Here is a 16834-nt window from a genome sequence, read left to right as displayed (position 1 = left end):
ACTCCCTGACAGGAGGGGGCAGCCGGGGGGTTCGGGCTCTGCTCCCAGGGAACAGGGACAGGAGGAGAGGGAACGGCCTCAGGCTGTGCCAGGGGAGGTTCAGGTTGGGTATTGGGGAAATTCCTCCTGGAAAGGGCTGCCCAGCCCTGGCACAGCTGCCCAGGGTAGGGGTGGAGTCCTCATCCCTGCAGAGATTGCAAAGCCATGTGAATGTGGCACTTGGGGACATGGGTTGGTGGTGACTTTTGCACTGCTGGGGGAATGGTTGGACTCTAAGAGGCCTTTTCTAACCTCAACAATTCAATCTGGGGGCCCGGATCAGCCCTGCCCCAGGACTTGTGTCCGGCTGGAAACGGCACCGCAGCTCAGCTGTGCTCCTGCCCCCTGTGCCTTTGGTGCTTTCTGTGCTCGGGGTGGGTTCCTGTCCCTGGAGCAGAGCCCCTCCCAGACCCCCCATCAGCAGTTCCAGTGTCCAGGACCACTCTGTACCTTCTCCCCCCGCTGGTGTTTCCATCACCTGCTGGGCACCAGCCCCCCCAGTGCCACCAGTGTCCCCAGCGCCAGCAGCCCCTCATCCCTCCCCTTGTACCCCGCTGGCACTGGGAGCAGGGGCTGATTTTGGAGGCTGGGCTGGGACCCCTCCTTCCTCCGGCGCCGGGGGTGTCAGGGCGTGCCGTGGGACCCCGCGGTGACACAGGGTGACGCAGGGGGAGCGGCCGGGGCCGTGCGGGCTCTCCCCGCCCCACGCTGCGTGACCCGCCCCGCAGCACGGCAGGGACCGCCCCGGGACCGCCCGGGGGTGGCGCTGGGGACACGCCGGGGTCCCGCACCCGATCCCGGTTCGCTGCGTGGGGCCGCCCCCCCACCCCCACCCGCGGGTCCCCGCCGTGTCCCCGCCGTGTCCCCGGGCGGCGCCGGAGCCGAGCCATGAAGGTGAAGGTGATCTCCGTGCTGGAGGACAACTACATGTACCTGGTCATCGAGGAGAGCACCCGCGACGCCGTCGCCGTGGACGCCGCGGTCCCCAAAAGGGTGAGCGGGCCCCCCCCCCGGGTGGGTGGCGTGTCCCTCGCGGGGGCGGTGGCCCCACACCGGAGGTATCCGTGCGGACATGGAGCATCCCACCGGCAGGACAGACCCCTCCATCCCGATGGAATGTGGGGTGCGGATCCCTGTCCCCCTGCCCTGGGCCGCGCGGGAATCCCGGGTTCCCTCAGCCGTTCCCTCCCCGTGCCGCAGCCCTGCAGACCCCACAGCAAGCGGGAATAACCCCAAACAGCCCTTTGGAGCGGGTTTCCCGTGCCCAGTCCCGTTTCCCAGGAGCCGGGAAGGCAGCGGCCGGGGTCGCTGTGACCCCCGTGTCCCTCTGCCCCGTGTCCCCTTGTACCACCCCCTCAGCGTGCGAGCGCTGTCGCGGGTTTTAAGCGTTTGGTGCTGACTCGGACATTTCCTTCCTCTTGGAGGAGCGGAGTCGGGAGCAGCCGAGGGTTTGTTACTGGCCGTGAATGTTAAGTTGGCACTCGGAGCCTCCTGGCAGCCGTGCCGGGGCTGGCAGTGCCATGTGGCCCTCGCTGTGGCCAGTGGCAGTGACTCTGTGCCTCCACTAAGAAAGCACCGGCCACAAATGCCACTGTTCCCAGGGAATCTGTTCCTATCCACCTGCTCCACTCCGCACGATAGGGTCACACCTGTGTCCCACCGTCACCCTGCGGCTCCTCAGCACGGGGTTTTGGGGGATTCCTCTGCCTGGTGCCACACGGCCATGGTGTGTGTGTGTGTCACCTCCTCTGCCACTCACCGCTGCTCTGGGTCCCTTTCAGCTGCTGGAGATCATCAGGAAGGAGGACGTGGTGCTCAGGGCCATCCTCACCACCCACCACCACTGGTAGGTGCGGCTGGGTCGGGGCGGCCATGTCCCCACAGGGACAGTGCCCATTCCCAATCCCCTCCTCTGCCCTCAGGGACCACGCCAGGGGCAACGAGGAGCTGGCCCAGCTCTTCCCCGGCCTGCAGGTGTTCGGTGCTGACGAGCGCATCGGGGCCCTCACGCACAAGGTCACCCATGGCCAGGAGCTCACGGTGCGTGGCTGCAGGAGTGTGGGGATATTCGGGGCTCAGACCCCACACACGGGTCCTGCCTGGTGGTCCCCAAGGTCCCCAGTGGGGAGCAGAGTGGGGTGGTCACACTGTCCCCAGTGGCACCGTGGTCCCCAGTGGGGCTGGTGCTGCTGGGCCGTGCTCGGCTCTTTGTGCTCTGGGGCAGTTGCAGATGTGGCCCCACGGATTCAAAGCTGGGATGGAGGAGAAATCTCATCCCAACCTCAGCCTCTTTGGGGTTGTGCTGGATGATCCCACCCTCTCCTGGGGCCGGGTTCCAAATGCCATCAGAGCAGGCATACCTGGACCCATCCAACCCCCCATCTGATCTGTGACCTGCTGGGCTCCAGGCAGGGCATGGAGAGGTCTGGGGAGGCCTGTTTGTCCCCTTCAGTGGGATCCTGACCCTCTCTCCCCCAGTTTGGGGCCATCAGGGTGAGGTGCCTCTTCACCCCCTGCCACACCTCGGGCCACATGTGCTACTTCATGTGGGAGGACGATTCCCCGGATGCTCCGGCTCTATTCTCAGGTATCCCACCCACCCATGTGCCCCCCATGGGTTTGGGGACACACTCCCTGTGTGCTGCCTGTCCCCCACACTCAGAGCTCCTGGGGTGATCCCAGCACCCCCTGGCACCCCCATCCCTGGCACTGAGGTCCCTCAGTGCCCAGCCCCCTTTCCCACAGGTGACACCCTGTTTGTGGGGGGCTGCGGGCAGTTCTTTGAGGGGACGGCGGAGCAGATGCACACCAACCTCACCCAAATCCTGGGGACTCTGCCCAAGGACACGGTGAGTGTTCCACACCTCCCAGCCTGGGGAGGGCTCCTGGAGCTAGGAGGGGGCTCAGATCTGGCACTGGGAGCGGGTTTGATGCCGGCTGTCTCCTGCAGAAGGTTTTCTGTGGCCATGAATGCACTGTCAGAAACCTCAAATTCGCCTTGAAGGTGGAGCCAGAGAATGAAATGGTGAAGGAGAAGCTGGCATGGGCCAGAGTAAGTGGCTGTGCCCCCTGTGCCAGGGTAGGGGCTGGGGGGTGTGGAATGGCAGCAGGATTTGGACTCCTCTGCTCCCTCGGCAGCAGCGCGATGATGAGGACCTGCCCACGGTGCCCTCCACGCTGCAGGAGGAGTTCCTGTACAACCCCTTCCTGCGGGTCACGTAAGCTCTGCTGGGGCCCTGCCCCAAAATCCACTCCCCTTTCCCCTCCAGCATCATCCCTTTTCCCGATGGCCTCATGAACCGGTGGGAAATCCGAGCCCGAAGCGAGGGGAGGGAGCCTGGACATGGGGTCAGCCCAGACCGCCCGTGTGCCCCAGCAGGGCCCAGCACAGGATGGGACTGCCCCCGTTGTCCATCCCAGCAGGGTGGGGGTCCCATCCTGTCCCCATGGGCACAGCAGGGCTGTCCTTGCAGGGAGGAGCCTGTGCAGAGGTTCACGGGCAGGACGGACCCTGTGGAGGTGCTGAGGATGCTGCGCTCTGAGAGGGACAACTTCAAGAAGCCCAAGGAGAGGCCCAACCCCCAGGCCATGCTGGCCTTTGACTGGGGGCTCTTCGGGCCCTTCCTGGAGAAGAAGTGACGTCCCCATGGTGCCAGGGCTCCCTCCTGGCTGTGCCCAGCATGGATTCACTCCCAGCTGGGGACTGGTTTGTGTTTTTAACCTGCTTGTTTGAGGCTGCTCTGCTCCCCCTCCGGCACCACGTCCGGCTCCCCGGGCCTGGGAAGTTCCCTGTGGAGCAGCACCTGGATACCTTTGGAGAGCCCAGGCTGTGGTGACCCCCCCTTGGTGCTGGGATGTGGCTGCTGCCAGCAGAGGGTCAGGACATGGCTTGGAGCAGGGGACACTCCCAATTTTGGGGTCAGTGCAGGAGCTGCCACGTCCTGCAGCCCCATGGCCACAGAAGGGAGCCAAGGAAAAGTTGGAATGCTCCGGGACGGTGGAGCTGTGCCCCACAGACCACCAGGCTCCCCTGCCTGCACTGCCAGGCCTGGGGGCTGCATCCCATTCCCAGGGGTTGTGGGATGCAGCCACGTAGCTCTGGAACCTCTGGCAGCCCTCCTGGCCCTCCTGTCCTGCTCCAGCCACCCTGGGCCCCTCTCAGGCCAGGGATGGGGGTGGAGGCTTGGATCCCCACGGGAAGCTGGGAAGCCACTGGTGTCACTGGTACCCACCCAACTCCAGCCCTGTGCTAACAAAACCCTCATCACTGCAGGGTTTGGGTGGGGTTTTGTCCCACCTTTTTTCCCAATTTTTCCAGTAGGTCATAAAGGGATTTGTGTAGGGATTTGTGACCCAGTCGCTGCCTTCGGAAGCCCTCGGACCACATGGGGTGTCCACGATCTGCCCCAACCCCTCTGGCTTTGGGAGGGATTTTCCCAGGTGGGACAGATTTTAGGCAGCAAACACCGAAGTGCTGCCAGGCATGCCTTGCTCTTTGCTTTCTCCAGGATAAAAACTGGAAAACACTTGGTGCCAACTCCGTGGACATTGCCTTGTCCTTGGGCCGGGGACCAGCTGGGGCTCCCAGGCCTCCCCAGCCTTCACTTTGTGCAAAATCAGGGCTGTGTTTTACTTATTTTTAAGCTGAGAAAGGAGCAGAGTTTTATTTGCAGGTGTGGGAGGCACTTTACACCAGTAAAGTCATTCCCTTTTTTTTTTTTTTTTTTTTTTTGTGGAGAAAATGAGGGTTTCATGGCAGCTTCCAGCACTGGAATAGAGTTGATTTCAGGGTTTTTCATGTGTGGACTGTGAACTTCTTTGTTGCCACTGGAGTCTGGTTTGGGGCTTTTTCCTTTGCTACAAACTAGAACAAGGTTTTCTTTTTTCCTTAAGTTATAGTTTGGATTTACTCCCCTCCATGGAAGGGGAAGGATTTATCCAGCTGCAAAAGCTCCCTTGGTCCCATGGCCTGAATTCCTCAGTTTACATGAAATGCTGGAGTTGTGGATATCGCCTGGGTGTTCCTTTGGAATTTGATTTATCCTGGGAGCAGGGATGCTCCTGTGTGTTTAACCAACCCTGAGCCTGCTCCACAGCTCAAAGCTGGGACAGATTCCAGCTCTTCCTGGTGCCAGGGCAGGAAGAGCCACCCAGAATGCCCAGAACAGGGATCCCAGGGTGTCCTGGGTAGCTTCAGTGACCTCTGTTTGTGTTGGTGACCTGGGAACTGGGGAAGTGACAAAATGTAGAGCCCTGATTATTTAATTTCCAGCTAGTCTAGCTTAATTGATTGTGCATTTCTGGGCTGACGTGCACGTGCTGAGCAGACACCAACTGTGCTGTGCACTGATCCATGGTCTCAGCATTCCAGGCTCGAACCTCTCCCTGTCAAAGATGTTTTCTGGTTTAGCAAACCCCTGGGTGTTACAAATCCCCGCATGGAGAAGGGAATTCCCTGGAAGCACCAATTTGCTCCTCAGGAGGGTGGGAAGGGGGCAGCAGTGGGAGGTTGATGCCTTAGAACACTGTGAGGTCATTAACGATCAGCAACACCTGAAAAATGGAAAGTTTTTAATTAAAAACATGAAAATCATCATGTGCTCTGTGGATTCATTGGAATAAAGTGCAGAGGAGGCTTTGGTTCCTGCCAGTCACAAGGTCAGGAATTATTTTCTCATAGTTTAGGGATGTTATCCACTAGTAACTGCCTGTTTTGTCTGGATTTAGGGATATTATCCCTCAGTGAGTGGCTGCTGAGGGTGGCTAAGTGGGACAATTCTGTGACTCCCTGCTGTGTGTTTGGGAAGAAAAGAGAGAGATGTAATTTGCTCTTGGTATAAATTACTATAATTTAAGGAAAAGAAATTACAAGGATTTTCTGCAGCATTCACTCCAGTCCCATTCCAGCAGGCACTGATCCAGCCCCAGGGATGAGCCCAGGCTTAGGATCCCCCCTCTGAGGGCACAGAAGCTGCAGGGCAGTGCGATGTGAGAACTCCAGGCCTAATGAGACCATTTGTAATGAAATGAGGATGTTGCAGCAGAGGCAGCCAAAGAATTGAGTGCTGTGACAATCCAGCAAGGCCTGGGGGAGGAATATTGGGATGTGGCACAAAGCTCAGTCTGGAGATGAACTTTAAATCCTGGAATTCCTCCATTCTGGCAAGAATGGGGCTGTTAGAGCAGTGCAGGGTCAGTTCTTCCAGCCTGGTTTGCATTTCTGCCTCTCTTGATGTGTTTTCTGTCAGACTTTGGGGTTTATTCACATCCCCTCATCCTAAAGCTGAAGGAATGAGCAGTGCCAGAGGCAGGAATTGCACAGAGCTCCAGCAGTCCTTGGAGAATCCCAAATGTGAGTTCAGAAGGCACTGAGTGTCTGCCTGGGCTTGGCAGCCCTCACCACTTGATGTTCAGGGCAGTGTTTGCCCTCTCCACGGCGTGGTATTCCGTGTGCAGCACTTCCAGAGCCTTCTCTGAGCCCCAGCCTCCTAGCCAGTGCTCGTACAGCTCCCCCACAGCCTGGTTTTCCTCGGGAATCTCAGCCCTCGGAGATTCATACAACCTCTCCACTTGCTGCAGCTCCTCCTTGCTGGATTCCCCCTCCAGTTTGATCTGCCCTCCTCCATTCAAACAGCCTGGGGGGAAAAAAGGGATCAAGAACTTCAGCTTCAGCAGGAAAACCATCCTAAAAAAATTCCAGTTGATTTCCTCTGCTCCTGCAAACAGCTGCAGGAATGAAAACACCTCAGGACCTGAGGTTCACCCCTGGTTATCTCTCAGCAGCAGGGCCCTGGGGCTGGGAGCTCCTGGGCTGGCTCCAGCTGGGAATCTGCCAGAGCTGCAGCTCTTATCTCCTCCCTCTAGAACGGAGCCAGAGCCCAGTCCAGGTGAGTCCAGCCTTGGGGGCTCAGCCGAAGGAAAGGGAAAAGTTCTGGGAGTTGGGCTGAGCAGCGGGAGGCTCCCAGAGCTGTGTGGATCCTTGGGAAGGAGCAGCTCCAAGAGCCAGGAGTGGCCCCTCAGCATCAGCCCAGGCTGGGCTCAGGCTGCCCCTGCTCCCTGCCAGCACATCCCAAGGGAGCCAAGCAGGCAGGAAAAGGAAAATGGGATAAGATAGGTAGGAAGTGACTTTCTCCACCAGCCACAGCAGCATTTTCTGAATGTGTAATGGTCATGTTTGGGCAATTTTAGGGGAAAAAGCCCCTCAGGTGCCAAAGAGCTCAGGAAATCTTCCTTAGAAGCAATTAATCAATTGTGTGATGGAATTTAGCTGCAATTCCTTAAATCCTGAGGAATTACTGGCTTAGAGGTAGGAAAATCTACACACAGCTCTGGATCTGTGATGCTGTGGCTGTCACACCTCTCAAGAGTGTGAGAAATCACCCATTTTTCCTGCACTGAATTCCCTGGAGCTCCTCCCAGCCCTGCATGTGCCCCTGGGCAGCCTCACCTGAGGGACAGGCCATGACCTCCACGTAGTGATAGGGGCACTTCCCCCGTTTCAGCTTCTGCACCAGGTTCTGGATGTTCCTAAATCCATAGGCCAGAGCAAACTGGAGCAGGACCACTCCATCCCTCTCCAGGGTCACCTCCTGGAAGTCCTTGTTCCTGAGGGAGCAGAGCACAGCAAATGTCTTCTCCAAATGAATTTCTATTTTAAACTTCAAAGGGCCCCGTGCTAAACCCAAATTCTTTGCGAATCTCATTTAAGAGCTGTCCTAGTTCTGTGCCATCCAAAGGAAACATGAAGGAATTCCTTCCAGAGCCTTCTCCAGGACTGTTTGAGGCACCTGAGCAGAGTTTGCTGAAGGACACCTGTACTGGATAAAGCTCAGCCAATGGAGCCTTTCCCTGTAACAGACCTGAGTTCCTTCAGCCAACATTAACGGAGCCCCCGAGGGGATTTTTAACTTCTACCGGATCATAAAACATGGGAACAAAGCCTGATTGAAGGATTCCAGATTCCTAAGGTTAGTGGGAATACCTGCTCCTGATAAAAAAGTAAGTAATTTGATTTTTAGCAAGTATTTGAGACTGCTTTTTCTGCTTCCTAAATGAGGGAATCCTAAACATAAACGCTGCTCATTAGGGATATAATTAATTCCAAGGGATACACTAAATTAGAACTGGGAGGCCAGAAGGAATCTCAGGTGGACGAGCCTCAGTGCCCAAACTCAGATGATTTATTTCCTGTTTCATTACAGTTAAACAGAGCCCCAAAGCCCCTCCCCAAGGTTTTCTGGGATCAATAATTAGTGACAAATCTACTTGACTGGCCTGATCCCAGGTGAGGAATCCCAGCTCCATGACAGCTCTGCCTTCTCAATTATTCGAAAAACTGTCAGTGGGAAAATCTATCAGGCCAAACTCCAGCGTGTGAGTGGGAAAGGGGCTGGAATTCTCCCTGGGAAGGGCTGCATGGAATTGGCTGATTTATTGCTCAGCAGCTGGGGGAGGGAGCAGCCAGCTCTCAGGCCTGGAAGTGAAATGTTTAACATTGCAAAGAAAGGTTCAGCCCCACAGCAACAGAGAATTCCAGAAAAATTGAGTTTTCTGTAGGATTTCAGCTTCTTACTTGAGAGGTTTGTACTGGATTGAGTCCACGTGGATCCCAAAGAGCTCCTGGGCTGCATGTCTGTAGATGTGCTCCAGGTACCCCCCCGAGCCCCCGCCACGGTGGGTGATGAGCTCCTCTGCTGCAGCACTGCCGAGCCTGCGGAGAGGAGAGAGCAGCAACTTCAGGGATTCGGGATAAAACAAAGCTCCAGGGGGTTCAGGACAATGGGAGCAGCCAAAAACCAGCTCCTGCTGAGCTCCAGCTTTTCCCTTTCTCCTGGGAACCAGCTCCAGAGCCTCGTGGTGCCCAGTGGGAGTTGTGTCACCTGGCACAGGTGCCCAGAGAAGCTGTGGCTGCCCCTGGATCCCTGGAAGTGTCCCAGGCCAGGTTGGACACAGCTTGAAGCAACCTGGGACAGTGGAAGGTGTTGGGGTTGGATGATTTTAAGGTCCTTCCCACCCAAACCATTCCAGGATTCCATATTCTATAATGAAACATCCTGTATAGTTCAGAGAGGTGCTGCTAATGAACCTTTCTGGTGTTTATGTGCCAGGAGCTCTGGGAATGCTCCTCTCACCAGGAAGCAAAGGCAGCTCTGGGTGCTCAGTGCAGAACCAGCCCTGCTGTCACCTCAGACCACAGAATGGGATTCTACCCCACCCCAGTGTGTGCAGCTGGCCCTTGACCAGATGTTCCTCTTCAGTTCAACAACCCCAGGCTCATCTGACATGTCTTAAGTGTCATTTTTTACCAACAGTCTCCTGGAGATTAACTCAGTGACCTAAATATTTGTTATTTCTGCTTTCCTTCTGGGATCTTTGCAGTAGCTCTGGTAATGAGGAGCAGGGACAGCACAGCAATAGCTTTTGCTTCAGGAAATTTTTATCACTGGGACAGAATCTCGCACTTCCCAAAGCCTGCAGCAGGTTTTTGTGGGATGAAAGGAGCTGGAGTGACTGTCCAGTGGAAATTCACCATATTCTGTACATGAAATATTTAAACTCCCAGTTGTACTGGTTCAAGTGACACAAGAAACCAAACCAAGTGCAAACACACTTGCGTAAAACAGCAGGAAAAAGGAAATTCTGAACTCTCTCAATCCTGCAGGAAAGAGAACATGACTGAAATGAGATTTTGTTCTTACATGGTATCCAGGGGACCAGGATCTACATCTGGCAGGGACACTCCTTCTTGTTCCAACAGCTTTAGCACTTCTCCTAGAGCAGAACCAGGCACAAAGAGCTCTTATTTTTGGGATACAGCAAAACAAACCCCACAGAGCAGTCCCTAAACTGCATCTGCATTGTACCAGGGCATGATTTGCACTATTAAAATGTAAATATAGATCAATATCCAACCTCTGTCAGAGGCAAAGAGTTACTAAAGCCAGGGAACACTTTGAGGCTCCCAGAATTCGCTGGAATTGGGAATCTCCTGTGGATCTGCTTACCTGTGGTGATGACACAATCCACATCCCTGGTCTGGAATTCCTGGTTGAAAAAGTCTGGCCTGGAGGCCTCCAGCTTTTTGTCATAACAGGGCATGACTGTGACGTGGTAGATCCTGTCAGGGGGTAGGTGCTGCAAGAGAGACAAGGCTGGGCAGCTGGAGCAGCCAAAATCCTCCCTGTCCTCAGGGAGCTGCATTCCAGGAGCAAAGGAGAGTGGTGGAAATGCCTCAATGCCCCTGGAACAATCCCCCCTATTACTGAATATTTGTATATATTTATACATAAATGAAATTATTTCACCCCTAGAAGCCAATTTCAGCTGCAGTCAGTGCCTGCATTTATGGTCCTTCACAGGTTTCATGGAATCCTGGAATGGTTTGGGTTGGAAGGGACCTTAAAGCCCATCCAGTCCCACCCCTGACACCTTCCACTATCCCAGGTTGCTCCAAGCGCTGTCCAACCTGGCCTTGGACCCTTCCAGGGATCCAGGGGCAGCCACAGCTTCTCTGGGAATTCCATCCCAGCCCCTCCCCCACCCTCACAGGGAGGAATCCCTTCCCAGTATCCCATCTAACCCTGCCCTTTGGCAGTGGCAAGCCATTCCCCCTTGTCCTGGCACTCCACGCCCTTGGAAATAATCCCTCTCCATCTTTCCTGAGGCTCCCTTTAGCTCCAGGAAGTTTCCCCCACTCCAGTGCAACGATCCAAGGTCAGGCAGAGAAGCCAATCCCTAATTAAGCCATTAGGGAATAAACTTCCTCCCTGCTCCCACAGCTCAGCCCCTGCTCAGCAACCAGGCCATGGTCTGGAGTCCCACAAGAACCTCGGGATCATGCACGAAATAAGCACAGCCTGAGGAAACAGGTCACTGACCCCAGGCCATTGTTTCAGTCTCTTGTGCCAAATATTCCCAGAAGCTGCCAAATTCTGTCCCAAATCTGCAGCTGCCAGCATCTGCCTCATGTAAGTGTCAAAGCACTGCTCGTTAGTGGCCAATACGTCCCACAATAAATCCCACTGGGTGCTGCAGCTCCTTCCCGGCCAAATCCAGGCTGTTTGTTTAAACTCCAGCCTGTGGATATCCAGCTCCCATCTGGAAAGATTCCAAAGGTTACAGACTAAGAACAGAAACAGAACATCCATCAGGATGGGAATGAGGGATCATTTTTAGACAAGCCAGGATCTGCACGTAAGCACCGACTGCAGCCTTGGCTTGGGGTCACTCATTTGAAATTATTCACCAACTTTAAACAACAGGAGCACAAAGACACTGAGAAATAAAGTTCCTCAGCTTTCCCAAATAATCCAGAGGCTTTAATGAGCCCATGCTAAGTGTTATGCCCTAATTACTACGCATTAGCTAGAACAGAAGTGAGAACGATTTGCTGCCTTCTGCAAGGCAATATTGACCCTTAAATGTGTGTAACACAGAGCAAAATTTTTAAAAGTTCAGCCTAAAGTCTCCAATTTGAGGAGTTTTCCATTAAGAAGAGCATTTTTAGAGCTTTACCTGCTGCTCTGCAAAGTAGCCCTTGACCAAGGAGCCCATGACCTGCTGGGGAGATTTGGTGGTGCTGATGTAGGGAATGATGAAGCTGCCATGGGTTTTCTCTGCGTAGCAGATCCAACCTGGAAGGAGCAGAATCAGCAAATTAAATTAACAAATAAGAAGCAAGCCTTTACTCTGCCCAGTCTCCCCAAACCCCAGGTTTAATGTGCATTAATAACCATTTTCAGCCTCAGTTCAGCACAACAAGCACAGGAACTGTAACACCAAATTCATTTTAGAGATGTCTCACCACTGCTTTAACACCAACATCTCTGTGCTGTGAAGAGAATAATCCCTGCAGGTAAAAACTTCCATTTCCACCTTTCTGAGCAGCTGCTGGATTTCTGCTTGCAGCTGTAACTGAACCCATACCTGGGCAGGCAGAGGCCAGCATGGGCAGAGCCTTTTTGTCCTCTGCTTGTTTGTGGAAGCGTCTCACGAACTCTCGCTGGCTCTCCAGGAGGCTGAAGTTCCTGGAGAAGGTTGTGTCAAACACGTAGTGCACACCTGGGCAGGACAGCAGCTGGGTTAAACCCACAGAATACAGCAAAATACAACACAAAAACTTCCACTTGAACCAGAGTGAAACCTGGTTACAGGCACCAAGGCCTGCAGTTGAGAGGGAACAGTTTTCAGCACAGCAAGAGGAGTAGAAGTGACAGGAGAGATGGAAATCTAAAATGTAAAGTTCTTTTAAATGGTTCTTTACAGGGTTTATAGAATGATGGAATGGTTTGGGTTGGAAGGGACCTTAAAGACCAGCCAGTTCCATGGGCAGGGACACCTTTCACTATCCCAGGCTGCTCCAGCCTGGCCTTGGGCACTCCCAGGGATCCAGGGGCAGCTTCTCCGGGAATCTGTGCAAGGGCCTCCCCACCCTCACAGAGAATTCCTTCCCAATATCCCGCCTGACCCTGCCCTCTGGCAGTATAAATAATTTCCCTTGTCCTGTCACTATCTGCCCTTATAAAAAAATCCCTCTCCCTCCTTTTTCCAAGCTTTCCCTCCCTCACTCCAAGTTTATTACATGACTGAAGTTGTGGAAAGTTTGGAATCCACGTGGGGGTTAAACCCCATCCATTTGTGCTGAACCCTCAGCCCCGAGTCCCCTCAGAACACAATCCCACACTTGCCTAAGCTCTTCAGGAACGTGGTCAGCTTCTTTGCTGTCTCCAGAACCCCCAGTTTGCACCTTGCAGCCAGGGAGGCTCTGGACTGGGGTGAAACAGAAACCACCACCAGCTTCTGCTCGTTGGCAGCAGCAGCCTGGGATAAAACCAAACAATCCCAAATGAACGTGGCACAGGCACAACTGTCAGCACCACAGAGCATCTCCCACACTCACTCTGAGGCAGGAATTTAATTGAATTTAATTTAATTAAATCCTTCCAAACTCTTTAGAAAATGAGAATAAACCACACCAGTGCAGCAAGACCAGCCTGGGATCCTTCAGGGCTCTGAAATTCCCTTTTCCTGTGGATTTTCTGCAGAGGGGAGAGGGACCCACCTTGTTGAGAGCCAGCACTTTGCAGAGCTCCTCGTGGCTCTGCTGGCTGATTAAAACACTCTCAGCTGAGGTGATGCAGCCACTGCAGGCCAGGCAATCGTTCAGGGTGATTTTTGCCTTTTCCAGCCTTTGTGCCTCCCCATCCTACAAAGAAACAGAGCAGGCTCAGTTCTGATCCCAGCACAGAATTTAAGGAGCCATTTCCCTCCCTTTACTGCAAATAATAATGAAAATTATGCTCTTTTGAAGCCTTTGGTTTATCATTTAAAAAAGTCTTTATTTTTAGTAAGATGAGGACAAAGCCCCCGGAAGTTTGCTGCTTTTAATGGGACTATTTGGCACAGAAAGGGGAATTTGCTGAGGGATTTCATCCCAGACCAACTTCATCCCAGGCAGTGGAAGGGAATATTTTTCCTTATATCTACCCTGAATAAATTGGTTTTCCCAAGACATTCTCCTCTAATCATCACTCCTCAATAAAGCCAGGAACAGACCAGGAAATGAGGTGCTATTAAAGTTTCAAAATAAGGAACCAGACTCCTTTGGAAGTGCTGTATCCCCTTTTTTTAACATCAAAATCTGCCTAAAGTTCAAAGTTCCATTCCTAGAGGAATTCCCAGCCTGGTCAACTGAGCAATGCCAACTTTTTTTGGTGAAAACAGGAAAAACTCAGCCTGAATTTTGGAAGCAAGAGGCTTCTGAATTCTTCAAGCTTTTAAAGAAAGACTTTGAAATATTATTTTTAAAAGAACACTGCAAGATTTATTTAAAATATCTTGGTTAAATCTCTCTGTGAGTGAGCACAAAAGATGTCTCAAACAACCTGGAACTGCCAATCTTTAAATATTGCTAAAAGAAATAAAATGTTCAGCTTATCTGCTCTTATACTGAAAATCATCACTAGTTAATGGCAGTGTTTCAGAGCATAAAAAACTGGAATAAATTGGAATTACTGATTATAAAATAAAATGACTGCTTAGAAATGAATTTATAAATTGAAATGCTTATAAATTAAAGTTTAATACAATCTCAGCTTATCTGCTCTGATACTAATATGATTATGAGTAATTATGAGTAATTAATGGCAGTGTTTCAGAGCACAAAAGTGGCACAAAATTAGAATTATTGATTATAAATTAAAGAGAAAAAAAGATACAAGAATGCTGACAGCAGCACCTTGGTTCTCTTTGAAGAATTAAATGGATGAACATGACTAAAATACTTAAAATACACTCATTTGTCTGGGTTTTTTACACCCCACTGAACAAAAGACCCCACATACCTGATTGACCTGGAAATAGCTTCCATCAGCTTCGATTTTGATTTTTGCTGCTGCTTTTCCAGGCTTTTTGTCCACTTTTACAGGCTTGATGCATTCCTGAAAGAGCAGCAAAGCCTGGAAGTGAGGAGCTGAGCAAGGGAGAGGGCATTGAACAGAAATAAAGGGATTGAACACCGGTTCTGGAGTGACCCTGGTTCCTCCCCCTCAAAACAGGCTGCATTTTCTCTGAGTTTCTCTTAGCACTGTAAGCAAAATGTCAAAGCAAAGGCTTCTCACCCCTTTTGTACAGGAAGAACACTTCTCCAGCATCATCCCAAACCCACAGGATAATTCTGCTGCTCTTTCTGAAGAACTCAGCTCTGGTTTTGGAGCCTTGGCAGGAACAGAGCCTGCCCAGCCCCGTCCTCCCCCTCCTCCTCCTCCCCAGAATCTGGGAGCAAATCCTGACTCCTGGCTGCAGATCCCAGCCCGTGGAGGTGTGGTCAGTGCCCAGCCTGCGCCTGCTGTCACCGAGGTTTTATTTTGTGACAGAAGGGTCTCTGAGGAGCTTGGCTGGGCTGCTGCCACTTCGCTCTGATGTCCCAGCACGAGTCCCAAGGGGTTTTCTGCATTTTGTGCAGTTTTTGTTATTTAAGCACCCCGTGACTCCATGTCCCACTTCTCCTTTGCCTTTCACCATCCTTCCTCTGCCAGCTTGAGGTTTCCCCCCTCAACTAATCCATTCTTGCTACGCATTGCAGGATTCAGAGCCTCGCAGGAACAACTCATTCTGATTCTTCCCTTGAAACACAAAAGCAGAGCACATTATTTACGTGAAGAATTCCCTCGGAAACCCAAGTCCTACACGGAGAACTAACAGGGGTTGCTATTTCCCTTTCCACTGATCTCATCTCGGCTCGGTTTTTCTGCTGTATTCCTCAGCAAACACATCCAGGATGAATAGTCCGCATTTACCCAGCGCCTGAAGCCTCCGACAGGAGCAGAGCCGATCCCTGCTCGCTGCCCGTTCCCTCCCGAACGCTGTGCACTCCCTCCGAACGCCTGCGAGGCAACCCGGCCAGGCTCCAACTTTAACCGGGGAGGCCCCACACTAACACAGCACACGGCTATTCCCCATCGGGCTGCGAATGGCTCGGGCTGGCTATTCCCCATCGGGCTGCGAATGGCTCGGGCTGCTGCTCCAAGATCTCGGGCTGCTCCAGAGCCTTGCCCTGCGCGGTGGTGGAAGGGACAGCGCGGAATCTTCGGTTTTATCCCTTTTTCCATTCCCAACAGCAGAGGGGAGAGGTCTGAGGGGGCTGGGCACGGTCCCCGTGCGGCGACAGCGCGAGGGGCAAACAGAGCTGAGGGTGGCACCCCCCGCCTCCCCTCAGGGCTGGGTCCGCGCCCTCCCCAGGGTCCGCCCCGCGGGTCCCGCGGCGGGGGCAGGGCCTGGCAGCCTCGTGAACCCCCGGCCCCGGGAGTCCCCAGCCCTGTCAGCCCCGGCGCGGCCCCACCTGCGAGGGCGCGATGAAATCGTCCAGCTCCGTGAGTTGCAGCACCCCGCTGAACCGGGCCGCCATCGCCGCCGCAAAGCGAGCCGCCACACCGTCGTACAACGGGCCCGCCACACCGCCGCAAAGCGAGCCGCCACACCGTCGTACAACGGGCCCGCCACACCGCCGCAAAGCGAGCCGCCACACCGTCGTAACAAGGCCAGCCACACCGCCGCAAAGCGAGCCGCCACACCGTCGTAACAAGGCCAGCCACAGCGCCGCAACTATAATATCAAATCGGGTATTTTTGCTCTGTTTGCTATTTTTTTGGAATAAACTAATAATGTAGAAGGTCGTTTGGCGTCCTAAACAAATATAAAGGTGTCAGCGCTAGGAGAATTTGGTGGTAGCTGCTCTTCTTTCACGCACACCATGGTGGCTGTTGAGAATCTCCTGCCTCAAGGGGAACCCCAAAATTTAATGCCAGCGAATGTTTCAGGCTCTGAAAGGCTAATAGTAATAATAATAAGAATAATAATATAATTTGAGAGAATTAGGTACACAATTAGGTGACGTTCCCCCTGCTGCTCCTGTGTCCCGTTTGGAACGGGGGTGGTGGGGCAGCTCCTGCTGGGTACCTGCTCATTTATCGGACCCTGCGTGCAGCACGAAAGGGTTAAACCTTCCCGTTCTTCCCCTGAGGTAAATCCCCGCAGGTGTCGGCACAGCCGGGTGCTGAGGGGGTGCTTAAGGACAGGATTTAGGGCTGGGAACAGTTGGAGTTCAGGGAGAGTGAGAGATGGGGTTTAGTTGAGTTTTGTTCTGCTTTTCATGACTGGGCTGTGCAGGGCCTGGCATCCACTGCAGGTGACTCTGCACACACCCCTGTGTGTACATATTTATATTTACATTTACACCTGCACATGTTAAGCTGCTCTGTCACATCACCAGGTGTCAGCCTTGCTGTGAGAAGCACCT

General features: G+C 53.3%; 2 protein-coding genes across 6 annotated transcripts; one reads left to right on the top strand and one right to left on the bottom strand.

Annotated features, from left to right (window-relative positions):
• The first annotated feature begins 109 nt into the window (after positions 1 to 109).
• Positions 110 to 5632, top strand: HAGHL (hydroxyacylglutathione hydrolase like). Of its 4 annotated transcripts, none has more exons than XM_039560418.1 (8): positions 110 to 1032; positions 1821 to 1885; positions 1962 to 2079; positions 2518 to 2626; positions 2785 to 2888; positions 2993 to 3091; positions 3178 to 3257; positions 3513 to 5632. In XM_039560418.1, the coding sequence occupies exons 1-8, from the start codon at positions 928 to 930 to the stop codon at positions 3676 to 3678; spliced, it is 846 nt and encodes a 281-aa protein (XP_039416352.1). In that variant the 5' UTR covers positions 110 to 927; the 3' UTR covers positions 3679 to 5632. The 4 variants fall into 4 exon arrangements, with proteins under 4 accessions (XP_039416352.1, XP_039416353.1, XP_039416351.1 ...); XM_039560417.1 differs by having other exon boundaries at positions 112 to 1032; positions 2990 to 3091; positions 3181 to 3257; XM_039560416.1 differs by having other exon boundaries at positions 114 to 1032; positions 2990 to 3091.
• On the bottom strand, positions 5594 to 15984 carry CIAO3 (cytosolic iron-sulfur assembly component 3). 2 transcript variants are annotated; one of them, XM_039560415.1, is made up of 11 exons: positions 15878 to 15984; positions 14382 to 14477; positions 13100 to 13243; positions 12726 to 12858; positions 11965 to 12099; positions 11554 to 11672; positions 10044 to 10173; positions 9738 to 9810; positions 8612 to 8749; positions 7487 to 7644; positions 5594 to 6674 (listed from the first exon to the last, which is right to left on the bottom strand). In XM_039560415.1, exons 1-11 carry the CDS (start codon positions 15941 to 15943, stop codon positions 6436 to 6438), a joined length of 1431 nt encoding a protein of 476 aa, XP_039416349.1. In that variant the 5' UTR covers positions 15944 to 15984; the 3' UTR covers positions 5594 to 6435. The 2 variants fall into 2 exon arrangements, with proteins under 2 accessions (XP_039416349.1, XP_019137236.1); XM_019281691.3 differs by lacking the exon at positions 15878 to 15984 and adding an exon at positions 14658 to 14782.
• Between the last annotated feature and the right edge of the window lie 850 nt (positions 15985 to 16834).

This window comes from Corvus cornix, chromosome 14 (assembly GCF_000738735.6).
Source record: "Corvus cornix cornix isolate S_Up_H32 chromosome 14, ASM73873v5, whole genome shotgun sequence".
Lineage (NCBI taxonomy): Eukaryota > Metazoa > Chordata > Aves > Passeriformes > Corvidae > Corvus > Corvus cornix.
This window is presented reverse-complemented; position numbering and strand designations above follow the sequence as displayed.

What these genes read in the sequence shown, in the direction of transcription:
- HAGHL (XM_039560416.1), top strand. Translation starts at nt 928, where the DNA reads ATGAAGGTGAAGGTGATCTCCGTGCTGGAGGACAACTACATGTACCTG. An exon ending in TGCTCCGGCTCTATTCTCAG is followed by an intron (nt 2,627 to 2,784) that starts GTATCCCACCCA and finishes CCTTTCCCACAG; the next exon opens with GTGACACCCTGTTTGTGGGG. An exon ending in AACCCCTTCCTGCGGGTCAC is followed by an intron (nt 3,258 to 3,512) that starts GTAAGCTCTGCT and finishes CTGTCCTTGCAG; the next exon opens with GGAGGAGCCTGTGCAGAGGT.
- CIAO3 (XM_039560415.1), bottom strand. Translation starts at nt 15,943, where the DNA reads ATGGCGGCCCGGTTCAGCGGGGTGCTGCAACTCACGGAGCTGGACGAT. An exon ending in GGATTGTGTCATCACCACAG is followed by an intron (nt 9,811 to 10,043) that starts GTAAGCAGATCC and finishes GTTCTGCTCTAG; the next exon opens with GAGAAGTGCTAAAGCTGTTG. An exon ending in ATCCAGTACAAACCTCTCAA is followed by an intron (nt 7,645 to 8,611) that starts GTAAGAAGCTGA and finishes CTGCTCCCTCAG; the next exon opens with GAACAAGGACTTCCAGGAGG.